This window comes from Mesoplodon bidens (genome assembly GCF_964165515.1).
Source record: "Mesoplodon bidens genome assembly, chromosome: 9".
Classification (NCBI taxonomy): Eukaryota; Metazoa; Chordata; class Mammalia; order Artiodactyla; family Ziphiidae; genus Mesoplodon; species Mesoplodon bidens.
The window spans coordinates 100,314,524-100,330,434 of record NC_138166.1 but is presented as its reverse complement, the minus strand read 5'-3'; the positions used below and the strand labels follow the sequence as shown (position 1 = coordinate 100,330,434).

At 47.7% G+C, this 15,911-nt stretch overlaps 1 protein-coding gene across 1 annotated transcript in view; it reads right to left on the bottom strand.

The window, feature by feature from the left end:
• The window catches only part of LOC308622334 (SCO-spondin-like), a gene marked incomplete at its 3' end in the record, with an annotated part of 63,706 nt that overhangs the window by 14,322 nt on the left and 33,473 nt on the right, over positions 1-15,911 (bottom strand). Inside the window, 3 exon segments of the mRNA XM_081243682.1 lie at positions 1,272-1,428; positions 2,875-3,572; positions 6,359-6,509. Coding sequence (XP_081099808.1) covers positions 1,272-1,428; positions 2,875-3,572; positions 6,359-6,509 — 1,006 coding nt within the window.

Genomic DNA, 15,911 nt, shown 5'->3' with positions numbered 1-15,911 from the left:
ATCAAAGCCGGGCCCCCTGTATTGGAAGTGTGGAGTCTTAACCACTGGACCACCAGGGAGGTCCCTCTCTCTCTTTTAAACACTGTCAGTGGTAGTGATGCCCTCTGAAGGTGCACTTGGTAAAAGTGCCCCGGCCCAGAACACGATTACAGCACCTCTCTCTCCTCATAAAAGAAACAATTTTTCACAGGCTTTCTGAATGTTTGGGGAGCCATTTAAAAATTGTGAACGGTGATAAAAACAAGTAGTATATAGGTCAAGTATGTTCAGAAAATAATCCATATCTCAGCTGCACATGAAAGGGCAGTGTGTAAGCTGGGGATATGACATCAGGTAAGCCACAAATACCCCAATTTCCTATTCCGTAGAAGTCACAATATAGGTCGCTGTGGGAATTCCTAAGTTATGTACAGCAGCCTGTTCTGCAAGGTTTCTGTTACAATATATGCTAGTAAAAAATAATAAATAACAGCTGTATAAGATGAAAAGTTGTCTTTTTGGTGCCACATGAAAATCCTGGGTGTCTGATAGAAAAAGGAGGCAAAGAGAAGAACAAGAAGCAGATGCAGGAGAGGAGCCTCTTCTGGGAAGGTAATGAACAGCACATGCTGTTCTTCATTCTCCAGCGCCTATAACCTAGCGACACCCAGGCCGAGACCGCCCACCATGCTGGACCCTGATGAAGCAGCCGTGGCACAAAGTAGAGGGCGGAATCCAGGAGTCCTCCCGGAGGGCCCTTCTCGCCTCCCTGCCTTTGCTCACGCTGTCCCCACCTCTGACACGTCCAGATGCCTGTCCCTGTGCACCTGGTTTCCAACTCAGTTAAAATATTTCATACTCTGTAAAGACTGTCCGTATCCCTCCCTCGGATGCCTGGCCAAATTAAGTCACTCTTTTCAGCAGCCCCAGGACACTTTTCCTGAATCTCTAATGGAGCTGGCGTTACTGCATAGTTTCTTGTTAAAGTGTCTGTCTCTCCCACAAACCTGCCAGCCCCTTGAAAGCAGGGACCGTGACTCGTTCACGTCCATCCAGCACGTAGTAGGTACTCCATAATGTTTGGTGGAAGATGGATGATGGATGGGTGGATGAAGAGGAGATAAAGCACAGTATCCCAAAGCAGGGAGAGTTCTGAGACACAAAGATATAAGCACTCTCTGCCTAGGCACAGTGAGAGGGCAGAAATGGGAAGACGACTACAAGCCACAGCTGCCCTCGTGGGTCCCCATGTCAAGTGACGGTGGCGAACAAAGGTCGACACGGATCTTTACCCAGGGATGCCGACAGCTCATAATTCATCCGCATCACGTCTCTGTACAGCTCCTTCTGCTGCTTGTCTAGTGTGTCCCACTCCTCCCGGGTGAAATACACCGCCACATCCTCAAACACCACGGGGACCTCCTCAAACAGCCCCTCTTCAGAAGGATCCTGCAACAAAGAGTAGCAGTCACTCAATACTCCTCTCACGTCAGACACCCAGCGGGATACTTCCGGGGTCCTGCTCAAGGCCTTTTTCTCCTGGGAAGCCTGCCAAGAGGTCCCGATGCACTCTGAGGAATTCATTTATCCACCAAAAGTCAAAGAAGCGAATGTGTGTGGCCCAGAATGAGCAGGTAAAAACCAAATGAACCTCAGGGTTATTCCAGAAGGAAGGAATGATCCTCCCTCTTCTTTCCTGGAAGGAAAGGAAAACGCACTGAGGAACAGGCGTCTTGCAGAGCCTCATGGCTGCACCCTGTCCTTTACAGCCCCAAGGGGCGCCTTCTACTCATCCACGACGGCAAAGGTGGCCAGCTGCCTCTAGAAGCCCCTGCTAAGGTTCCCCACCAGGATGGGAAGGAAGAAGCAGTGAAAAAGAACTAAAGATGCTCATATTCAGTGACTAGGTTAACACACACCTTACTGCTAAAGGAATTCAGATTATAAAAGGTTAGACCTGTTTATTAGCTTCTGATACTAAAAACTAGAAGGAACATGAACATGCAGGGAAATGAGCTTTGTCACTTTTCTGGATTCCATAAGAATTCGAGCTTACTAACTTTACGCATGATGGTTAGGCACGCGGAACGTCTGAGCTCTTCTCAGCGGAATACTGGAGGGGCTGCTCAAAATGATTTGTAGCAAAATCCTGCTTACATGCAAGAGTTGAGAAAAGGGGCCAGATCTGGTTACTCAAAGATTCCAATTAATACAGTTTCTTTGCAGGCCAATTTTCCAAAGAATTAGAAAACAAACCTATTTTATTTTACAAATTAAACCTGAGGTGAGAACTAGAGTCTGTGAGGGTCCACCAGTGCTGCAGGGAGTAGAAGGAAAGCACTGGGCTGGCGGTCAAGGGCTCTGGGGGGAGGTCACTGCCACAAGAGCCCTTGTTCTCTGGCTGCGTCACTCCCCCCTAAGTCTTAGTTGTTCCCCAACAAGATGAGTTTAACTAGGTTTGCTCCACCCACCTCAGAGCAGCATTAAAAACATTACATAAAAGAACATGTCTGAAGAAACTGCAATGTTTAAAAGTGCTACATGATTTTGAAGTTAACGTTGAAAAAAAATTTTACATTGATTATTTAAGAGCTCTGTGGCTGTTTTGTGGCTGTGGATTATTTCTTGAGTTCTGTGGTCATTCTGGATTCTGGATAAAGATTATCGTTCTGGATTTAGGTGTTCTCTTTATATTAGAAGTTAGAATATTCTGGTCCACTAATTATGCTTTGTTATCTGCCAAAAGGAGATGATGATAGTAGGGCTGTTGTCATAAATAGAGGAGATAACACACGTAAGGCACTTCAAACAACACCTAGCACGTTATGAGCATGTCAGCTTATGGTAACATTATACCGAATCCTTCCCCTTGGGCAATCATTATAAACATATTACCTGGCCACGGGGTTCAGCAGAGTCGTGACACAAAATGGTAACGTCTGGGGAGCTGCAGATGTCATCAGCAATTTCTTTTTGCCTGAAATCAGGAATGCAGTCTAGGTACAATGCAGGCATTGCTCCACTCCCTCCAGGGGCCTCCAGTGCAGCTCTTGAGCGGGGCAGGAGCTGGGCCATGTTATCGTAGACCCCCAGAGGCCCCTGGGGGTAAAATATGGGATAATCTGCAGTGAAGAGGTGCCCCGGACTGGCCAGTACCTCTCTAGACACATCGCAGATGCTCCGGAAACGGGCTGCCCAGCTGGGGTCCCGAGCTGCCAGGGCCTTGACACAGAGCACGTGGGCCTTGCTCTTGGCGTGGTATTTGAGAGTCTCCACCTTGAATGGTCCTGTGTAACCTTCTATTAACCTTGACCGCTTGTCTCTGACGGACGGGTACTCCCGGCAAGCAGAGCAAAAGAGAGCCGTCCGCTCCTCATTCACGACCAACCACGGGAACTGCGCAAACCATGACTTCTGGATGGACCGGGGCCTCAACGGTTTTCTGCTTCTTCCTGTGCAGTCTCCCTGGATGCTGCCAACCTCTGAGCTGAAATGGGAAGGACAAGCTTTCTTCTGAGGAGGCAGGTAGAGTCCAGCTTCTCTGGCAGGACCTTGCATGTCCATTTCTTCTATGAAGCCCATCTTGCTTTTTCCTTTAGAAAAAAGAAACAAATGGAATTTTCTCTGAAATCCTATAGGTCCAGTCACTGCAACTCACAGAGGTGCTTAGATCCATGGACCGTGAAAGCTGGAACCACACCCACAAAGTGACAGCCTGCACCCGTGTTCTCTTCTCTCCAGCCCCCAACCCGCAGGCCCACCTTGCCTAACACAGAAGAAACCAAACGGGCTTTAAGAAAACAGTTTTTTTTTTTAATATAAAGGACAGATATACCTGGCCAAAAAGAGATCTCTGTAATTTGATCTCTGCAACCTAAAACAGTGGCACAATCTTCCAGAGAGCAGACTTATTTATGGATAAGAACACTGAACTAAGAGAAGGTAGGGTTAAAAAGGTAATTAAAGCAAACACTGCAGCTGCACACTTGGCAGGAATCCCCCTCCTTGGTACCCCTGCCAGACAGGCATCTGCACTTTGCTCATGTACCTTTAGAGCAAGAGAGCAACCTACCTTCCGGGCAGACAGTTTGGTCCCCAGAGTTTTCCTTGAGCTGCAATCCACCTCTGAGTACCTTCCCCTCAGGAGTGCTACTTCAGCCCTCTCCCACACCACAACCCTTCCAGGAAGTGAAAAATCCCATGACGTCACTAAGACTTTTCTTCTTTAAGCTAAACCAGCAGTTTCTTTATTCACTCCTTGGTTGAAATGCAGCTTAGACAACTCTAACTCCTCTGGAGCCATTTATTATGCACCAACAAGTTCAGATGCCCAGTGGGCAAGGACTCAACAGTATTTGCTCCGGGCCAATGGACCAGTCAGTCTACGAAACTGCAGCCAACCACGGAAGCACAAAGCTATGAGTAAAGAGTCAACAAGCTCAAAGTTAAGAGCCAAGCACAGGAAGAACCAACCAAAACAAATTCGTATCTGTGAAGTCTAGGGCTCCTTGTGGTCCATCTGAGATAAATCACAAGGGAGAACAAACATCCGCAATTCGATTCATGGGGAAACCTGTTCCACCTCCCTTTTCTCCTGTAGAAGGGGCTGGGTTAATGCGGTCATCTTACACAGTGACAGAGGCCATCTGGCCTGGCTCTGGGCAAGCCAATCCCTGAATAGGACATGCTTATCAAAGGAGGAAAGCAAACATCAGTCCCTAGGATTCAGCAGCCATCTGTTTATTCACCCATTCATTGCATGATTGTCTACGACACAACTACGTGCCAGGCATTGTTCTTGGTACTGGACTACAGTAGTAAGTAAGACCAAGTCATGCCTTCATGGAACTTAGAATATATAATTATATATAAACGTCTACTCTCAGGTAGAAATAAAATAAAGGGAGATGAGAGTTTGGAGAACGACATTGGGGGAGGTGTGTATATCATAGACGGGGTGACAGGTGGGGGAAGAACAGCATTCGTGTGTAATTGCTGGGGAACAGGGAGAGGCAGAGGATGAGACTGGAGCCTTGGGACCCAGCTTCCTGCTCCCTACCGCCAGCTAAGGACCCCTCCTCCCGGGCGCAGGTCTGCACTCACCTTGGTGGAGGCTCAAGAGGCTTCTCTGGCCCTGGACATTGGCTAGCCACTGCTCTGGCCCTCACTCAAATTTATAGAACAGCTCTGGGTTGGCAATAGTTGGTCCTGAGTCAGGAACAGAGAGATGCACTATGAGGTCGGATCCAGGTCACGCAGGCTAAAAAGGTATGAAAACTATTGGTCCAGAACAGAGGCTCAAACTCAAATGCTGAGGGGGACCAGACAATAATCTGAGGAAACCAGGCAGGGGTGGGAGGCTGTGGATCTGAACCCAGGTGTGGGGTGGCTACTCAACTCCAGGAGGGGCCGCCAGCTGAATACAGGGTCAGCATGGCCAGACCATCCCAGTTTCCAACAGAGGCCAGAAATCATATTTCTATGTGAAAACCCCCCCATGGCGAAATATTGACAACTTATTTAAATATTTTAAAGAAGCCAAAGAAAAGAGATGAAAGAAAGAAAAAAAAAAGGTGTAGGCCAAATCTGGCCCACAGCTGCTACTTTGCAACTTCTGGTTTAAAAGAATCATTGGTTTTCAAACCATTTTTAGTAGATGGTAAGAGCACAACCCCTCCATCCACACAGAGCTGAGACTGTTGCCCCCAGAACCCTGAGGGGTCAAGATGAAAAGAAGCAAAGAAAGGCATGGCGGATGGTCATCAAATTGAAATCCGAAAAGAGTACATATGCACGTACACACGATGAAATACAATCCTCTCTGTCCATGGTCTAGGAAGTCTACCCACAGAAGCAGAGAAAGGACATTCAGAAAATAGAAAAGATGAAAACTACCTACATGGGCACAAAGTTTCAAGTTGTTTTATTTCATTGAACCTCTGTGACAAGCCTGTGAAGAAAGAAACCAAGGCTTGAAAAGGATAATGGGCTTGGTCCGTGCCACATGGCAGAGCTGGGACTGAGACCAGATTTCCAGGCTGCAGATCTGATGCTCGTTCCACCACCACCCACCACCTCCAATGTCCTCTGGGCACTGAAACAAAATCCACCCTGCAGTGCCACAGTCCACAGGTGGGGCTGCCCTTCTGGCACGCTGGGATATTCTGAAGCATCCAGGTCTAGCCTTGGCACGCCCAATTTCCCCACTTCTCTTGGCTAATTTAAGTGGAAAAGAGAAAGGGTGATGTGAGAATCCGTGTGCAGTTAAGTCAGATATGGGACTAAGTGGATAAATAGTATAAAGATGCCTGGAAAAAAATGGTCAGATTCCAGAAAATTCTCAAGTATGTCATAGTCAGACACGGTTGGGAATGCTGACCTAGATTCAGGCAGTGGGGAAGTGAACAGGAGTCCATACCCAGTGGTGCCACCAGCTCGCCAGAACCACAGATCTCCTTCTGTTGCTGACTCAGCAGCATCCACTCCTCCTGAAGCAAATACACTGTGATGTCATCAAACGTCACAGGAGCCTGCAAGGAAAAATGACACCAGCTAAGCACCAACTTCTTCCTTAGTCTTCCACACCTCAGCTCACAACCACCTGAGGACACCCCTACTCTGGGAACAGATCAGACTGGGGGAGGGGGCATTATCAATCTATGTACAAGACCTACACCGCATTACTCTCACCCCCTGGGTGCAAGTCACAGTGGGAATGAGACCCATTCTTCTAGGAACAGCCACACACTGAAACAGAAGTGTCATAAGGAAGGCCAGCTCTGGACTCTCACACTCCTCTCCCTGCACGTTCCTCACCAGCCTTCCCACGGGATCCATTACTTCTCAGCCAGTGCGTCAGCAACAACCAACAGCACTTCTTTTGCAAAATCTTCAACGTGGTAAATCCTCACTTAGGAAGATGTATCTGATTTCTGGAAGTAGTCAACCGTCACTGAGAACTATGTCTGTGGATGTGGTCAATTATCAAGACAGGCAAAGCTTTAGAGCTGAGAACTATATTCCACGGGGCTTATAAAGGAGCTCTCTCTGTTCCACCAAAAAAGGGCGAGGAAATTCAGAAAATGTTTCGGGGAGTTCTGGATTAAGATGGCAGATTGAACACGTACACTGAATTTTGCTTCCTCCTGTGAGTTTAAAAAGACACTCTCCCCCCGAAAAATACTCCAAACAAAGCACCCTCTAAGGACTTCCCTGGTGGTCCACTGGTTGAGAATCCGTCTTGCAATGCAGGGGACGCCGGTTCGATCCCTGATCGGGGAGCTAAGGCCCCACATGCCGCGCAGCAACTAAGCCCAGGAGCTACAACTACTGAGCCTGCACACCACAACTGCGCACCGCAACAAAGAGCCCACACACCACAGCGAAAGATCCTGTGTGCCGCAACTAAGATCCGATGCAGCCAACAAATAAATAAATAAATGTTTTTAAAAATTGTTAAAAAAAAAAAAACACCCTCTAGGATGGACAACACAACAAGGGGACAATAGCAATACAATTTTGTTAACTGAAAAGCAGATGAAAAAGTAATAACTGAGCAGATCCAAGAAAATCATACCCTCACCCAGCAGTGGGCAAATGGAGAAATAACCCCATTTACATTGCTAAATCCTCAAAAGACTCAGGATCTGGCAGCCCCAGGAACCTCTGGCCTGGGAGTGAACGCAGTGAGGCTAAAATAATAAGAATTTGGGGGAAGCTGTTCGGAACAAGTGCCTGCCCAGATCCCCTACACAGGCTCCAAGTTGGCAAGTCCCTCCCTTCCACACGCTCAGAGATTCCAGTTAGAATTCTGGTTTTCCACTGTTAAGCGTCAGCAAACAACTGGACTACCAGACATCTGAGGAAAGGCTCTAACAGGTCTGATAGAGATCAAAACAGATAGGAGGTGAGCGAGGGTGAGGAGGAACTGAGGAAATGGAAGTGGGGCATGGAGAAAAAAACCTTTAAAACACAAAACTATCATCAATAGCCTCAGAGAGGTAAGACATTGCAGCCATGAAAAAAGCGGTTATAAAAGAAATAATCGGAAAACAGAATCTGTTGCTGTTTACCCTTTTAAATTTCATACCACCACCATTTATCAGCTAGTCAAAGAAATAAAAAAACAAATAAAACTATCAACAAAAAGGAAATCCCTGGGTTTCCCTGGTGGCACAGTGGTTAAGAGTCTGCCTGCCGATGCAGGGGACACGGGTTCGTACCCCAGTCCGGGAGGATCCCACATGCCACGGAGCGGCTGGGCCCGTGAGCCACGGCCGCTGAGCCTGCGCGTCTGGAGTCTGTGCTCTGCAACGGGAGAGGCCACAGCAGTGAGAGGCCTGCGTACTGCCAAAAAAAAAAAAAAGGAAATCCCCGAACCCCCCAAAAAACAACATTTTGGGAAATAGCATCCTTGGAGTAAGTATAAGTCCTTCCAAAGTGACAACTCTGAAGGGGACACAGTCATTTCCATTTGTAACAAGTTCTAGTACATTTGTTTAAAATTGCCTGTAATTTTATACTCAAACTTAAAGCACATGAAATATCTACTTTAACTTCAACATAGAAGCTTCCTGAGAAAAACAATACAGATAATTCTTATCAGTCACTATTGATTTGTATATTTTAAAATAAGTTGAGTATTTTTCTTATGAGTCAATATATGTTTACTGCAGAAAATTTAGACAATAAGCAGAAAAGATGTTTTAAGATCACCCACAATCTCCTTACTGAAAAACAACTACTATTGACATTTGGTATGTAACCTTCCAGTTTTTTGTCTATGAATATGTATAAATGAACAGTCTTAAAAACAAACATGGGGGCTTCCCTGGTGGCGCAGTGGTTGAGAGTCCGCCTGCCGATGCAGGGGACATGGGTTCGTGCCCCGGTCCGGGAAGATCCCACATGCCGCGGAGTGGCTGGGCCTGTGAGCCATGGCCGCTGAGCCTGTGCGTCCGGAGCCTGTGCTCCGCAACGGGAGAGGCCACAACAGTGAGAGGCCCGCGTACCACAAAAAAAAAAACAAAAAAACAAAAAAAAAACATGGAATTGTACTGCCAACGTGTATGTGCCAATTGTATGCCAATGTGTATTTTAAATAACTATTTGCTCTCAGAGTGTCTTCCAAAGCAAAATGTGATTATAATTCCAGAAACCTGCTGCAGGATGGGCTCCCCTGAGAGCGGGCGGGTGGACAGGAAAGAGGCACACACAGAGCTTCCCTGGTGGCGCAGTGGTTGAGAGTCCGCCTGCCGATGCAGGGGACACGGGTTCGTGCCCCGGTCCGGGAAGATCCCACATGCCGTGGAGCGGCTGGGCCCGTGAGCCATGGCCGCTGAGCCTGCACGTCCGGAGCCTGTGCTCCGCAACGGGAGAGGCCACAACAGTGAGAGGCCCGCATACCGCAAAAAAAAAAAAAAAAAAGAAAGAAAGAAAAAAGAGGTGCACACAACATATGGCCTAAGGAGAGCCAATGTGGGGAGGGGGCAAGAAAACCCTCACGATTATACTGAAGGCAGATCCTAGCAGGATGACTGTATACCAGGACTACAGGGCAAGCTGTTCCGATCAGGGCAGGTTAGAGTTTGTGACCAAGGGCAAGCAGGGTTCCCTATTCATTCCCACCCACACTGTCTTCCTGAGGGAACAGGTGGGCATAATGAAAGCCAACAGACCCATCACTTTATGAGTGCCACAAGGATGAAGAGTATGGCCAGGGCTGAATGTTTAGATAATGAAGAACTGTCTCCCCAATGAGTAACTACGCTAAGCCTTGCACCTCTCTTTTAACCAGTATTATGGCAAGAGCCTTCAGATGACTGCAATGTAAAGAAAACACAAATCTGCTTGAATAAGAGGAATTTCTTACCTACACAGAAAGCAAGGAATATCTCTGGATGTTCTATTTTACTGATTCCCACTGTCTATAAGGTAGAGCTCCGAGTTCTCAGCCCAGCACCAAGTCCCCTGGATCTGAACCTAACTTACCTTCCTAACCTCTGCTCTGGGTATTGCCCCACCTGGAATCTCTACTACAGCCAGATTAGTATAACTGCAAACACTCGGGGACTTCCCTGGTGGTCCAGTGGTAAAGAATCCGCTTTCCAATGCCGGGGACGCGGGTTCGATCACTGGTCTGCACGTTAAGATTCCACATGCCAAGGGGCAACTAAGATAGCGTGCCACCACTACTGAGCTGGCGCGCCTCAACCAGAGATGCCGTGTGCCAAAAACTAGAGCGCACAGGCTCTGGAGCCCACGTGCCACAACTAGAGAGAGAAAACCCCCACGCCACAACTAGAGAGAAGCCGGTGCACCGCAACGAAAGATCCCATATGCCTCGATGAAGATCCTCCGTGTGCTGCAACACCCGACGCGGCCAAAAATAAAATTAAAAAAATTTAAAATTAAATTGCAGCCACTCAACGTATCTTGTACCTTTCCTCCCTCTTCATACCCAGTCTTTACATTCCCTGACTCTGCCGACTTCCTCCCACTCACCCATCAAGTTCCTACTCACATTCCATCTTTTTCTCGCAAGGGACTTGCTGCCCACCTAGCCCAAGCACTTCTACTTCTCCTGAGCAAGGAAGGCTTTATACCCCTCACGGTGCCTGGCCCACAGGAAGCCTATGCTGATCATCTTATTTTATAACCCCCTTCACCATCACCACCCCTTTCCCCACCACTACATTATACAGAAAATATTTCATAGGCATTTAATTCATTTTTTCATTCAACATATTCTATTTGTTTCTGTGTGCTTGGAGATCCTAAGATATAAAAGACACTATCACTATTTGTCAAGGAGAAAAACCCATCAGGAGCTGAAAGACAACTGTGATATAAGTGCAATAATAAAATTGGGTCAGGGCTTCTCTGGTGGCGCAGTGGTTGAGAGTCCGCCTGCCGATGCAGGGGACACGGGTTCGTGCTCCAGTCTGGGAAGATCCCACATGCTGCGGAGCGGCTGGGCCAGTGAGCCATGGCCGCTGTGCCTGCGTGTCCGGAGCCTGTGCTCCGCAATGGGAGAGGCCACAACAGTGAGAGGCCCGCATACCCCCCCCCAAAAAAAACTGGGTCAAGAGACAAACGAGAAGGGAACGATCGCTTCTAAGGGGGGTGGGGTGCCAGCGGTGGCTAGGAACCAGAGATGTTGAGGCAATAAATACATACACAGTAAATACTCCTATTTGGCAGCAATGACAATAGCCTCCCAGAGGGCACATGAGGTGTCAGACTGGTGTTCTTCACAGAACCCACACCTATAGCAAAAGGGCTCCTGTAGAGAAGCTATTTAGAGTCATTCATTCAGAAAATACTGAGAACCTATTACATGCCAGATACTGCTCCACTAGCCTAGCTGGGGATAGAGCAGAGAGTGAAGTCAGCAAACGAATAAATGTGAGAATTTTATATAGTGACAGGGCTGGGAAGAAAGTAAAACAGGATAATGGGTTAGAGTGATGGGGAAAGGTCTTTGTCCTCTATCCATTATTCTGCCAATGGCAAGCAAGATACCCCACACTTAATCCAATAGGCTAAGACCGCTTTTAGTTAATAAATATCACAAAATAGCATCAAAGGAAGATTCTAATAATACACCAAGCTACTACCTCAGGTGGACCCCCAGTCTTCCAGCTTTGAGAGAAAAAAGTGACATTCAGAATGGAACTTTAGAATAGCACAGCTATTCCACCCAGGCCTTAGTTACTGTCACTCATCTGCAATACCTCTTACACCGCTAGTTTGTTTTGCAATTACTTTATTTCATCTTTGGATAATATTCTCATTCCCTAGGTTAAAAAACTGATGTACCTGGGAAGGGTGTCCTTCTGAGACACCTTACAATCGTGATTAGAATCAAGGGTGAAATTTCCAGTCCCCAGTGTTTTCAATTAATGATTGGGCCTGAAATGGACATAAAATTTTTCCTCTACCTCCCAAAATATTTGTATTTCACTCTTCTCACACCAAAGGCTAAGAAAGCCTACAACTGAACAGAATACCTTGAAATCAACCTCAAATCACTAATTCCAATTTTCAGTGCCAATTGTTTTTTTTGTTTGTTTTGTTTTTGTTTTTGCGGTACGCGGGCTTCTCACTGCTGTGGCCTCTCCCGTTGCGGAGCACAGGCTCCGGACACGCAGGCTCAGCGGCCATGGCTCACGGGCCCAGCCGCTCCGCAGCATGTGGGATCTTCCCGGGCCGGGGCACGAACCTGTGTCCCCTGCATCGGCAGGCAGACTCTCAACCACTGCGCCACCAGGGAAGCCCAGTGCCCATTGTTTATAGCCCTTCTTCTACTGCATTTTGCTCCCCCTCTGTCCAAATTCAGGTTCAGTCTAAACTAAACCTCAGGATATTACCTGAGGGTGTGAGCCATTTCCTTTACTTTTTTGGTATCCCCTAAAGTGCTTAGCATGAGGCTGGCATGCAGTTCACCTTCAATCTTTCTCTGGTTAGGTTCTGTTGAGCTTTATTGTCTTGGACTGTTTATAGGTTGTTTCATCTGGAAAATGCATCACTGTAGCTTGTGGATAGGATGGAGTACGGAAGAGATGATTAAGCAAGGAGTAACTTCTTTTGTAATTCAGAGTCCTTCCCAGTCTTTCCAGGAAAAAGTACAGCATCAAAATAACCTCACTATCCTTTCTGTCTTTTGTCTGTTGGACAACCCTTCCAGGCTTGTCCATGTTATTGAAGTGAAAACTGCAGGAAAGCTCCTGGAGGAAAGTAGTCATTTCATATTTATCCTTGTACTCCCGGCGTCTCCATCAACTTAAGTCACAGATCACAAATGTTTATTAAATGAGCAATTTTTTTTAAAGGAGAGACTCAGTATGCACTCGAAAACGTTTGTTGAGGAGATTCCCCTTGTGCCAAAGAAGAAACAATCCTCAAGAACTGGTATCAAATATATCCAGAAAGATCTCGGTCCCCAAAGGCTGCCAGTGTCTCCGAATCAAGTGCCTGCGACCACGCTCGTCTTTGCTGACACTGACTCCGAGCTCTAGCAATCCTGTCAAACCCATTTAACTCTAAGTTCAAGCACTTTCCCCCACCTTTTCTTCCAATTCACAGCCTCTTGCTCAAAGCCTGAAGCAAGTTTATGAAATGTGCTTCTAAGCAATACTCAGAAACTCCACGAAGTAGAGAAGCTAGAAACAGAAATCGGCAAGAAATATGCCAGATGCCTTGTCTTTTTCTTCTCAGCCCTTTCCTGGGAAGGGGGATCCAGGCAGGGCCAAGCCCTCATCCTGCCTCTCGGTGACCCCTATGCCTGGCTCCCAGTGGGGTCCGATCCAGCCTCAAAGCCTTAAAACACGCTGGGCCTCTCCCAAACGCCAGTGGTGGTGTGGGAAAACAGGAAGCACTTTCGCACTACTACACTGAGCGGGTCACCCACCCAGCGTCAACCGGGCGGCGGCTCGGCGGAGGGCTGCTAGGCCAGCCGCGTGGGGAGGGAGCGGAAGGCTGCGCGGGACTCGCCCGGTGTCGGCCGCCCAAGTGCAGAGCAAGAAGCGGGCGAGCGGGCGAGTCCCTCCCTGCAAGGCTGGCTCATCGACGAGGACTCCGCCAGTACCGCCCGCCTCGCCCAGATCAGGGATCTACGGGAGGGGAGTGGGCGGCCCCAGGGCCCTTCCAGGCCTACCTTCCCCGACTCCCTGGGCTCCATGGCCCTGCTTTCGGTGGCCCGTGCTGACCCCGCCACGGCCTCCAGGCCGCCCCCTCCCCCCGCGACCTGGCCTGAGGATGCCGTAGCCGCGACCACCTTGGGGGCCGGGACCCCCGGAAAGGAAGGCGCCCCGGCGGGGAGGGAGCGCGGCCCGGAACCGGCTGTCCCTGGTCAGAAGGGGCGGTGGCGCTCGCGGAGCCAGGAGAGGAGCGCAGCTGGTACTTGCGTCGCGCCGAGCGAGCCGCTTTACGGCAGCAGCCTAGCCCTAGGCGGCGGGGCATCATGGGAAGCGCGGTCCAGGCTCGGTATGCGGCTCCCAAAGCTGCTATTGCTCCGGGAATACGGGGTCCCGATTGGACGAAGCAGCTAGCTCTCCGCCCTTCCCGCCTCCCTCCCCCGGCGATGGTTACTAGGTAGCGTACCCACGACGCTCTCCCAGGCCCTATAGGAAGGGCAAAGTACTCTGATTGGGCTATAAGATTGCTCGTGCTTGCGTCTATTCCCTCGCATTTTTAGGGCGAATGTCGACCTTGAAGATTCCAGACTGTATCTAATCAAGGAGGTAAATACTTTTTGTAACATTCATTCACAAAACATCATTGGTTGCCTGTCATGTTGCCAGGCACTGTGCAAAGGTTTGGGAATGCTCAGTTGAGTCAAACAGAAACTTGGCCTCCAAGGAATTCATAGTCTATTGAGGAAACAGACCATAAACATAACTACAAAATGAAGAGTCAGTGCAACGAAAGAGGTAAACACAAGACTCGATTAAAGCACACTTTGTCACCTTAGGTTGCGGTCGTGGGACGATATGGGGTAGTTAGTCGAGGATTGCCTGAGTTGAATTAAAACAAGAGGTAGGAGTTAGCCATGTAAAGAAGGTGCTATGGTGTCCCCTCCAAATTCATGTGTTAACTCCTATGTGATGGTGTTTAGATGTGGAGCCTTTGGCAGGTAATTAGGTTTAGATGAGATCATGGGGGTGGGGCTCTCATGATGGGATCAGCGTCCTTATAAGACGAGACACCACAGAGCTTGCCCTCTCTCTCTGCCATGTAAGGACGCAGAGAGAAGGCAGCTGTCTGTAAGCCAGGAAGAAAGTTCTCACCAGAACCTGACCATACTGGCACCTTGATCTTGGACTTCCAGCCTCCAGAACAGTGAGAAAATAAATTTCTGTTGTTTAAGTCACCTGGTCTATGGTATTTTGTTATGGCAACCTGAGCCAACTAAAACGGGAGGAGGAGTGTTGCTAGGAAGGGCAATTGGGCATGAGAAACAGCCTCAGCAAAGTCAGGGAGGTGAGCAAACAGTGTGTGTAGGGAAGGTGTGTAAGACAGGAAGTGGTGGGAAATGATGCTGGAGAGACACGAGGGATGGATGTGGAAGGCATTGTGTGCTTCCTTTAAGGGCTGGAAGTAAGTTTTTAGCTGGTGACTGGTGTGGGCAAATTGCACTTTAGTTATTGCAGAGGAGAAGGTGAATATAAAGGGGAAAAGATAGAAGAGAGAAAACCAAACTCTAAATACATATATTTACTCTCCATTCTCTCATCTTTAAAAGTTGTAAAATTATATAAAGTAATAGTAACAATGTGTTGTTTTGCTTATAATATATATGGATGTAATATGTATAATAATAATACAAATAATGGATAGTAAACTGCAGAAACCTTAAATGTACAGCTCAATGTATTTTTACATGTGTACCATATAGTCAACACCCAGAGCAAATATAAAAAATTTCCAGTACTCCAGAAAGTTTCCTTGCGGCCCTCCCACTATGTATACATAGGGGTAAAACTGCAGAAAGTAAGGAAATGACTATCATAAAAGTGTTGTCCCACTTTTGCACAGCAAAGGAAGTCATAAACAAGATGAAAAGACAACCCTCAGAATGGGAGAAAATATTTGCAAACGAAGCAACTGACAAAGGATTAATCTCCAAAATATACAAGAAGCTCATGCAGCTCAATATCAAAAAAACAACCCAATCCAAAAATGGGTAGAAGACCTAAATAGACATTTCTCCAAAGAAGATATACAGATTGCCAACAAACACATGAAAGGATGCTCAACATCACTTATCATTAGAGAAATGCAGATCAAAACCACAATGAGGTATCACCTCACACAGGTCAGAATGGCCATCATCAAAAAATCTACAAACAATAAATGCTGGAGAGGGTGTGGAGAAAAGGGAACCCTCTTGCACTGTTGGTGGGAATGTAAATTGATACAGCCACTATGGA